Source organism: Nicotiana sylvestris, chromosome 6 (assembly GCF_000393655.2).
Source record: "Nicotiana sylvestris chromosome 6, ASM39365v2, whole genome shotgun sequence".
Taxonomy (NCBI): Eukaryota; Viridiplantae; Streptophyta; class Magnoliopsida; order Solanales; family Solanaceae; genus Nicotiana; species Nicotiana sylvestris.
This window is the reverse complement of record NC_091062.1, coordinates 97575460-97586927: the sequence shown is the minus strand read 5'-3', so window position 1 is coordinate 97586927 and position 11468 is coordinate 97575460. Positions and strand designations below refer to the sequence as shown.

Here is an 11468-nt window from a genome sequence, read left to right as displayed (position 1 = left end):
TTTTGTTTTCCACTTAACTTTAATGTTTGGGTTTTTGCTTTACCCTTTGCTATTTTAACTTTTGCATTTAAAAACGCTGTGTAGATTTCATGAATTTTTGAAGCATGAATTATAAAAGAGTGCCCTTTTATATATGACACTTAATGAAGAAGATGTCTCAACTTCATAATGGTGTAAACATACGGAAGAAGAAATAGGAATACACATGTTTCTTTGAATAACTTTGAAGAAAGTCTTGTATTATTCGTACTTTAAATAATACTTTACACGTAGTTAAGTATCATCCATAACTTTTTCGTAAATGTTTTTTTACAACAGATTTGTTGAAAATTTCAAGGATATAACTTGGAAACTCGTGACTAAATATTTCCTTTGACCTATACATTTGTAAGTTTTTGAAATTTACATCCACGAGTGTATTCTTCATAGGTTTGAATCAGGCTTGCATTTTTTACTGCTCGTAACTTTGCTCTGAACTTCTGATTTGTTGGGTAGACTTTAAACTTGACTTGACTTGACTTATGTTTATTTCCAGTCTTCTTTGCCTTTTTCTTATATATAAAGTCCCCCAAGTATTTGAGCTTTGAAGTATAAAATCTCGAGCACTTGATTATTCCTTTCATATGGTCCTTTCCTTGAAAAAGGAAAAATATACGGGACTCGAAGGCGAATATAATTTAGATGATGACTGCTTAACCCTTTAAATTTCCATCAGAAATGTTATAACCCTAGACCGGAAATTATGTTACTTCCACGTGTCTTTCAGGTCTAATACCATCATTTGGTGCGGGCTAGCTTTTTGCCTATCATCTAAAATTGTTAGTATAATTTTAACTTTACAAAATAAAAATCGTAATTGAGGGATACCTGACCGCGGGTATTTTTATTTCCTTTCCTTAGAAGTAGTACTTCTTTAGATGAACAGAATTCCAACTCGAGGGCAGAACCTACCTGTCACGCCCAAAAACCCGAGGAGCGCGACTGGCGCTCAACCGAGTAAACTCGACTGAGCAAGCCTGTTAGATTTCATTCTACCCAAGCTAGTTCATGAATAAAGAGGGAATATTGTCTCATTTTATCAAAACACTAAGCAAGCTTCCATTTTGTTTCCGTTAATGACTTCATTCATAGTTTACAAAATATTACAAGTTTATAAGTTTAATGAAAAACACGCTTATCAAGTACAAATTTTTCTAGTCTGGATTCCCAATATCAACAACCACCCACAAATAATCTACGGAGCCTCTACATACAATAGAAGAGTAATAGGGAAATGCCAGCAACAAGGCTCCGGCTATACCTCAAAACGTGATGAGAAAATAAACAAAAGATACATGACATGACCCCGGGATGGAGTGGGCCTCACCAAGACTACTGGGAAGAGAGTACCGCTATCACTGGCCGATGCCGCTCGCTGTGGAACCACATGTATCATAAAATGATATAGCGCTCCCGGCAAAATGGATGTTAGTGCCTTTGAATAGCACTAGTATGTAAGGCTAAAAGTCCTTTTTCAGAATAGAATAACCATACAAGCAAAAAAACCACAAAATAGTAAGTCAAAATCAACATTATACTAGCAACCAATTTGAAACATGTAAGTCTTCTAGTTTACGAAAATAATATATATATTTTTTGGTTGGGAGATCACTAGCACCGATATGAGTTATACCACCGTCTTTGTTAGCACGGAGTCCGATCACGACCCGATCGGCTATGTCGTCCCTTAGAGACATGTACCATAATAACAATTTCTAGTTTTTGAATTTCCAGTTTTTGATTCCCAGCACAATACCACCATGTGTGCGGCATGGCGTCTGATCACGGCCCGATCGGCTAGGCTGCCTTCCCACATATACCGTGTGGGTTGGCGTTACCAATTTACAAATGTTACCTAGTTCATCCCAATTAAGGGGAATAACCACGATCCACCCCTACACTAGCACGTGTAGTTTCAAGTGTGAGCCTTATGACCCACCCTTCCTCGGTTTTGCTAATGATACTCGCAAAAATATTTTTAATTTGATTTGATATTGCACACAATTGTAGTATAAATACAAGTATACACATATATCATAGACACAACCATGCTTACCTCAATACCTCTCACATTTTATAGTTTTTATTAATGTCCTCAATCTCCCTCGATAACAGTATTTCTTTAGCCCTTTGGGCCTTTCACAAGATTCATCTTTTTCATGGCACGAAGGCCGTATTTGGTTTTTCACATTTTTATCCCTTTATTTCCATGGATCACCAACCAATATCAATGTACCAAATATTTCGGGAATTATATATTTTCGAATTCAATAGAAATAGAATCATCAAACATAAGGGATTCTTCCCATAGTGGTACATGCCAACCAACAATTGAAATACCCATTGAATGTACTTATAAGGCAAAACATTATCTAAGACAGCCACTTATGGGCATAGTTCCGGTACAAGGCCTTTAGGCCAGTCTACTTTTGGAAGTTAGTTCATAAGATTTGAATCGAGACTTATTTCATAATTTGCTTCACATTTTCTCATTCGATTCATTTCCAAACATCTTTATAGATTATCAACAAATAGGCACATTCATTCAAGGCGCTTAGTATACATAAGAGCAACTAGAAGCATTAAACAGATTGAATTCTTCTTACTCGATTAGTATACTAACCTTCTTTTGAAAATGTGACTCGAGGTTATACCATTTTGGTAGACAAACCACACTTAAACTTACAAAAAATATGGAATTCACTTCCGAGAGAGAAAGTTTAGCCTACATACCTCGATTGATCTTCCCTTAAGTCCTACTATACTCTGAGACTCTTAGCAATGTCAATCTCTTAGGAACATGACAAATCGAACCACAAATTAGAGAAGTGATCATAGTTCTATCTCATTTGAGCATACTTTCAAACACTAAATATGCATTATGCTTTTAAAACTATTTTAGTGAAAGATCCTACCATCCCTCATCCCATCCTTAGCTCAAGACCTAACCAAATACTTTTAAGAACTCATGCATGCAAGATATCCACTTCTATCCTCATCAATCACCCTTCTAATGGTCTATCCTAGTTATATCTAGTAATCAAGAGCTTGGGTTATAGAACCTTACCTTTTATGAAGAAGACCTAGGTTCCTTTCTTGACAAATCTTCAAGGTTTAAGCAAGATCTTAGGAGAAATGTTGATGAAGAACCCCTTCTCCCTCTAGGACCCTCTCTATCTCTCTCTCTCTAGATGCATCAGAAAATAGGCCTAAAATGAAGGGTAGTATATAATATATCGACATGGGGTCGGGTTAGAAAATTAGAAAATTGAAGCCCGGAACAGATCTAAGATCGCATAATCGACATGCGGCCCGCAAAAAGGGACCACGAAATGGCACCTAAAACATAAACAAACTACAAAGGTATGCGACAAGAATGCGGTCCGCATACCTATTCTGCAGTCGCATAATGCACCGTAGAACTGCCTCTCGCAAAATTTCAAGGAGATTATGCGATGACTATGTGGCCCGCATATTGATTATGCGATCGCATAATTGGCCATATAGTTGACCTCAAATTAGCCAACATACTATCTCACTCTGCGGCAGATATGCGACCCACATTGCTATTATGCGGTCGCATAATGGGTCACAGAAATGCACCTTTCTAAAAAACATTTTCCTTAATCTTTTAATGCACAAATCAATCCAAAGGGTCCGAACCACGGCTAGCTTGCGAGATCTTGGGTTTTGAGCAAAAAATTTCACGGGGCCTTACACCACTATCCAAGTTTTCTGATTCATATGCATTGTTGCCAGCGATGCCTCGAACCTTGTAAGGTCCTTCCCAATTTTGACTCAACTTTCCTGCATTGGCTACTCTTGTGGATTGAAAAACTTTCTTGAGTACGTAGTCCCTAATGTTGAAGTATCTAAGATGAGCTTTCCGAGTGTAATATCTCTCAATAATTTGTTTTTGTGCAGCCATCCTTATCAAAGCTTTTTCTCTCCTTTCTTCAAGTAGATCAAGGCTTACCCGCATCTCCTCCTCATTTGACTCTTCGGTTGCTTGGGTGTACCTCGTACTTGGATCTCTTATTTTAACTGGAATTAAAGCTTTAATACCATATACAAGTGAAAATGGTGACTCTCCCGTACTTTGTTTCGCTGTCGTTCTATAAGCCCACAAGACTCCAAGTAACACTTCTGGCCACTTACCTTTTGATTCCTCTAGTCTTTTCTTAAAGTTTTTAATAATAACTTTATTCGTCAATTCAGCTTGTCCATTGGCCACGGGATGATAAGGTGTTGAAGTAATCCTTTGAATTTGCCAACTTTGAAAGAATTTTGTGATTTGCGCACCTATGAACTGTGGGCCATTATCGCACACGATTTCTTTTGGAACTCCAAACAGACATATGATGTTTCACCAAATGAAATCTCTAACCTCTTTTTCTCGTACCTGTATGAAGGCACCTGCTTCCACCCACTTAGTAAAATAATCAACGAGTACTAATAAAAATCGTACCTTGCCTTTGGCTTGTGGTAATGGTGCCATGATATCCTTCCCCCACTTCATAAAAGGCCATGGTGTGAAAACCAGATGTAATAATTCTGGTGGTCGATGCATATTGTTACCATATCTTTGGCACTTGTCACATTTGGCCACAAAGGTTTCTGCCTTTTCTTCCATTTTTTGCCAATAATAACCTGCTCTGATTAAAGTTTTTACCAAGGACCTTCCTCCAACATGATTTCAATAATGCCCTTTCATGTACTTCTCTCATCACGTACTCCATTTGAGAATGTCCGAGATACCTTGCTAGAGGGACACCGAACATTTTTCAATATAAATTGCCTCGATCTAAATAATAATGAGCAGCCTTTTCGACGAAGCGCCTGAGTCTTTTTCTTATCTTCAAGTAGTATTCCATGCTGCAAGAAATTGACAATCTTGTTTCTCTAATCCCAAGTAAAATTATTGAAATTCGTTTTTATCTTGTTTGAGTGCCGAATGGAAAAAATGTATTATAGAAGCATTCTCTTCATTAGTCACTTTTGCAGTAGATGCAAGATTAGCTAACGCATCTGCTTCGATATTCTTGTCTCTCGGTATCTGCATGATTTTCCAAGTTTGGAATTGTCTAATCAAATCTCGTGCCTTTTCCAAATATTGTTGCATCCTCGCCTCTCTAGCTATATAAGTCACCTGCATTTGATTGACTACAAGTTGTGAGTCGCTTTTGATTATGACCTATTCTATTCCGAGCTCTCATACGAATCCTAAACATGCAATCACAACTTCATATTCTGCTTCATTATTAGTAATAGAGTGGCATTTCATGGCTTGTCCTATAGTTTCCCCTGCAGGTGGGATTAGGACAATGCCTAAACCCGCTCCTTTCACATTTGAAGAGGCATCGGTAAACAGGGTCCAAGTATCTAGATTAGACCTGTTAAATACGTGCAGTTCTTTTTCTACTTCTGTTACCATGCCTGGGCTAAAGTCATCCACGAAATCTGTTAATATTTATGATTTTATTGCAGTTCTAGGTTGATATGTGATGTCATATTAACTTAGTTATAAAGCCCATTTAGCTAACCTACCCGATAACTCTAGCTTATGCAATATATTACGTAAAGGGTAAGCAGTTACTACGGAGATTGCATGACACTGAAAATAAGGCCTTAATTTTCTAGATGCCATAATTAATGCTAAAGCAAGTTTTTCTAAATGAGGATATCGAGTTTAAGTATCTAGTAAAGTCTTGCTAACATAATAAGTCGAAGATTGTTTACCTTTGTCCTCTCGAACTAGTACGATACTTACCGCTACATCTGAAATAGCGAGGTAGATGAGCAGATTTTCCCTAATCTATGGTTTATCCAATAAAGGCGGGTTTGACAAGTATGCTTTTAAATTTCGAAGTGCTTGTTGACATTTTTCAGTCCATTCAAATTGACTTTAGTTTTTCAAAATTGAAAAGAACTTAAAGCTTTTCTCCGAAGATTTTGAAATAAATCTTCGCAACGTTGCTATCGTACCTATTAATCTTTGCACTTCTTTTTTGCTCGTGAGTATATGGTATTTCTTCAATAGCTTTAATCTGCGCGGGATATACTTCAATTATACGGTTAGAAACAATGAAACCTAAGAACTTACCTGACGACACACCAAATGCACATTTCTCGGGGTTTAACTTAATATTGAATTTGTGGAGAATCTGAAACATATCTGGCAGATGTTGAAAATGATCCCCTGCTTGTTGTGATTTGACTAGCATCTCATCGATATAAACCTCCATGGTTTTTCCTAGATGTTCTTGAAACATCTTAGTTACTAACCTTTGGTACGTGTCTCCTGCATTCTTTAAGCCAAAAGGCATGACTTTATAACAATAAGTCCCCCTGTATGTAATAAAGGAAGCTTTTTCTTCATCTAAAAGATCCATTTTTATTTGATTATATCCTGAATAAGTATCTAAAAAACATAATAGTTCATGTCTTGCAGCATTAATTAGTTTATCTATGTGTGATAATGGAAAGGAATCTTTAGGGCAAGCTTTATTCAAATTAGTATAGTCAACACAAAATCTCCACTTACCATTCTTTTTAGGCACCACTACAATATTAGCTAGCCAATTAGGATATTTTACCTCTCGGATAGACCCGATTTTTAATAACTTTTGTACTTCATCCTGAATCACCTGATTCTTGAAGGACCCTTGCTTCCTTTTCTTCTGTTTGATAGATGGATACGTCAGATCTTCATTCAGCTTATGGGTCATCACCTCCGGCGGTATACCTGTCATATCTGAATGCGACCATGCAAATCAATCTATGTTAGCTTTTAAAAATTCAATTAACTTACTCTTTATCTCCGGGCTGAGATTGGTTCCAATGTAGACTTTTCTGTCCGGCCAATGTACGAATAATACCACAACTTCCTGTTCCTCTATTGTTGTTTTGATGTTTTCATTTTCTTCTGGATTTTAAATAGTATTAGGCCTTGAGTCTACTACATCCATTTGTCCATCCACAGTTGAGGCTTGTGTTGCAAAATCCTCAACTAAATTCTATAATTGCTATTTGTAACGTCATTTTTCGCGCTTGAATCTGCCACTGAGTTAATGGTTAAGGAAGCCTGTTGATCTCCACGGATTTGTCTAATTCCCCATTCTGAAAGGAACTTGATAACCTGTTGTAGGGTAGATGGAACAACATCCATCTCATGAATCCACAATCAGCCGAGAATCGTATTGTATGCCATGTCCATATCTATCACTTGGAATTTAGTATTTTTAACTACTCCTTCTGCGAATGTAGTAAGTATTATATCCCCTTTTGTCACAACACTTGAGTTGTATGTAAGGCCCATGAAATTTCTACTCAAGAACCTGAATCTCGTGGTGTCAAGTTAGGATCATGTGTTAGAAATTCATAAAAGTCTTCGAGCTCGCCGCGGTTTGGACCCTTTGGATCGATCTGTGCATTAAAAAGTTAAGAAGTTATGTTTTCAAGAAAAGTGTGTTTCTACGGTCCATTATGCGGTCGCATAATATATATACGCACCGCATAGTCACCGCGGAGTCAGACAGTGATGGTTAATTTGAGGTTAACTATACGGCCAATTATGCGATCGCATAATCAATATGCGGGCCGCATAGTCATCGCATAATCCCCTTGGATTTTTTGTGAGAAGCAGCTCTGTGGTGCATTATGCGATCATAGAACAGGTATGCGGACTGCATTTCTGTCGCACACCCAGACAGTTTGTTCAGGTTTTTGGGACCATTTTTGCGGTCCATTTCGCGGGCCGCATGTCCATTATGCGATCGCAGATTGTGTCGGGGCTCCTATTTTCTAATTTTTAAAACCCGACCCTATCCTATTAAAAACACCCATTAGACCTCTTTTATGATATATTCACTGCAAATAGAGTGAGAGAGGGAGCTCTAGAGGGGGAACCTCACTTTCAAACCTTGCCAAATCTTTGAAGACTTTCAAGCAAAATTTGCTAGGATTCCACCCCAAGAGGTAAGAACATGAGCCCTAATCTCCGGTTTCAAAATTCACACTAGAATGAGTAATTAGCTCGGGGGTTCATGGGTATTGGAATGGATTTCTTGCATGCATAAAAGATAATAGAGTATTAGTAGGGTATGAACTAAAAGGATAGCAATTAGGGTATAAAATGATAGAAATCTCTCACAAAAGGGCCCTAAAATCACAATGCACACATAGTGCTTGATAGTATACCTAAACGAGCTAGAATCTTAGTCATGTCTTTAATTCCTAGTTCAATTTGTAATTTTTGTAAAATAGATTAAAGTTGCTAAGTGTCTCAGAATTTTGTAAGAAATTAAAGAAAGCTCTATCGAGGTATGTATGGCTAAAACCCCCTCCTATTAGAAATCGAGCTCCGTTGGTATGCATATGTGCAAATGTGGTAAGACTGAAAACTTGATTGATGTATTGATTGATATTTTACATGAATTGGTTTTGAAATTGGATGTGTAAACATGAAAGGTGTGCCTCAATGTATGCAAAGTACTATCCTAGATATTTGAAGATGTGCAAAGAATATGAACCATGTGTTGAAATTTCCTAGACTTCACGTCAAGACTTAAAACTGATATTATCATGCTAATTATGTGAAATCTTACCTATGTTTGCAACTTGAATTGCTTTTGTATGTGCCTATGATCATAAATTGCAAGGTTGACATTGAAAGCAGAAACAATGTGATAATTGTGGCCCTAAGTGCCAATGAATTGATATGATATATGTGAAATAAGGATTCAAATGAGATGATTAGTGAGAAAGGAACAATGCCTAGGTAAGGCGGCCTAGACGATCGGGCCGTGATCGGATACCACGCCGCACACATGGTGGTAATGTGCTGATATTGAATTCCGAAAAAGGGGAAATGAAATGGTGATTGAGGTATATGTCTCAAATGAGGAAACCTAGCCGACCGGGTCATGATCGGACTTAGCTTAAGATAGCGGTGGTATTGAGAATAATGATGAACATATGAAAGAATGCCCTAAACTAAAGTTATGGAAATCATGTGAAAGTTGTATGGCTCTTTATTTGATGATGTGGTGTTCGGTTAAAGCTTTGATTGTCTCTTGTGATTTCCTTGAATTCTTATATGATAGTTCTTTCTAATAAGATGGTGTTTAGTTATACATACTAGTACTATTCCATGGTATTAACGTCCCTTTTGCCGGGGTGCTACATTTTTAAATGAATGTAGGTGGCTCTATAGTGGATATTGCCGATCGCGTAGCGGAGTGTCCTCCTCTCAAAGTCTTGGTGATCCCCTTTCTCCTTCAAGGGGTTATGTTGTTCATCTTTTGTTGTAGATTTCCACTTTTGAGGTATAGCCGGGGCCTTGTTGCCGGCGTTGTCATAATTGTCTTTTGTATCCTTAGTGGCTCCATAGACGTTTGTGTGGGTTATGTACAGGGGTTGGATGAGTCTATGAACTAGGTTGTAATCTTAAACTCTTGTTTCTCTAAACTGAAACTGTGTGTAATCTTGGAAACTTAACTACGGTTTGAGGTTGCGATATGAAATGATCTATCAATGTTGATTGTACCGTCATTCCTATTGTCTAAGTAAGCAAAAACATGTTTCCCTTAATCGTATTGAGTTGGGTAGAAAGTGTTAAAAAAGGGCTTGCTCAGATGGTATCACTTGATTGAGCTCCGGTTGCGCCTCCCGAGGTTGGGACTTGACGTTGTCAAAACCTGACAAGGTTCGTACTTTGGGTACCAATTTATCATCGGCTTGCATCTCGTTTACCACTCTTAAAAGAATGATATTTATGGAACTACATGGACCAATCAAAACTCGTTTTACGTTAGTATCATGTACAAGTAAAGATATTAACAGTGCATCATTATGTGGGTTCAACACGCCATCTGCGTCTGCATCATGAAATGTTATACTATCTTCTTCCAAAACTTGACGAACTCACTTCCCGTGGGTGACAGTGATTTTTGACACCTTCTTTTTTGTCGTATATGTTACGCCATTGATCTCCTCCCCTCCACTTATGACATTAACCTTTCTCTTTGGCGACGTTGGTTTCGGAGGTTCCTGCCTATTCTTCATATATGCCTGTTTACCTTTTTCACTAAACAATTCAGTTAAGTAACCTTGTTTTAATAGGTGCTCTACTTTACCTTGCAATAGTCTACAATCTGTTGTTTTGTGACCGTGATCGTTGTGAAATTCGCACCAAAAATTGGGGTTTCTCCTGTTTGGATTTGACCTCATTTCTTTAGGCCACTGCACTTTATCTCCCATGCTTCTTAAAATAGCCACCAACTCGGACGTGTTAACATTAAAACTATACCCTCCAATTTTTGCCTTTGAACTTCTATTGTTGTCTCGCATATCTCGTGTATCTCGTTCTTTCCCGAACCGAGACGATGAACCTGAATCCCTGTCCTTTGATCTGGAATCATATCTTGGATTCTCTTGTTTTGCGCGTGAAATTCCTTCTTGTTGGTCCCATATAAGGTTCATACCTATTTTAACCGGACCTTTTTTCAGTTTCTGGCCGCCTTGAACTTACCTTTTCATCTCTCCGGGGTTGAGTGATAGTGTCTTCTTCTATTCGTAGATTCGTGTTATACCTGTTGTAAACATCATTCCAAGATGTTGGGGAAAATTCTCGTAAGATTTTCTTGAGTCTCCTCGTAGCTTCCGAGCCTTTTTCATTTAAATTACTGGCAAATGCCATAGCCTCCTAATTGTCAGGTACACATGGAAATGTCATCCTAACTGGCGTACATGGCGCTCACATATCATAACTGTTTAACCAGAAAATAGAAATTCCGGTTAAAGCTTATTTTTAGAAGTACTCGGGTTACTGATAATCAAATAAAGAAATATTTTTGTTATGAGAAAGGAAAATTAAAATGAGGAATAGAAGCAATAAATATAAAGCAAAGTAAATAAGTATATTCCAGTAATAATCAGAACGTATCCATAGAAATAACATTTCTATTCCTTATATAGTCCTCTCTAAGTACAACGTCTTTCCCTTTTATGATCAAGTCATTATGAGTATTTAATGACATTAATAAAACATTATAATTTGTAATCGTAACTATTTCGTGAAGATTCTGTAACGTTTATAATCATTCATGCTCATTAATTGAAGACCAATGAACCTGTCCTTTTTACTGTCTTGGTTCATTCCACCGGTGACTCTTCAAATTACTAAAGAGACTCGAGCAACCATTTCTTTCTCGTCTCTTAGACATTTTTCTCGTACATATTGAGACTCACATTTCTTTAAGCAATCTTCTCCAGTTGTCAGTTTTCTAATGATCCACGTGTCTTGCTACGTCAGCTACATAATTAATTCCAAGTGTAATATTGATTTTCCTCAATACTATAACTTCACCAAATCCTAAGGGGATTTCCCCTACACAAGGTTAGGTAAGCCACTTACCTCGAACCAAGCT

The 11468-nt window shown here is 37.5% G+C and overlaps 1 protein-coding gene across 1 annotated transcript; it reads right to left on the bottom strand.

The window, feature by feature from the left end:
* Positions 1-3682: 3682 nt before the first annotated feature.
* On the bottom strand, positions 3683-6791 carry LOC138870993 (uncharacterized). The gene is made up of 6 exons (XM_070148839.1): positions 6584-6791; positions 6143-6448; positions 5258-5499; positions 5036-5095; positions 4798-4941; positions 3683-4219 (listed from the first exon to the last, which is right to left on the bottom strand). The coding sequence occupies exons 1-6, from the start codon at positions 6789-6791 to the stop codon at positions 3683-3685; spliced, it is 1497 nt and encodes a 498-aa protein (XP_070004940.1).
* Positions 6792-11468: the final 4677 nt, after the last annotated feature.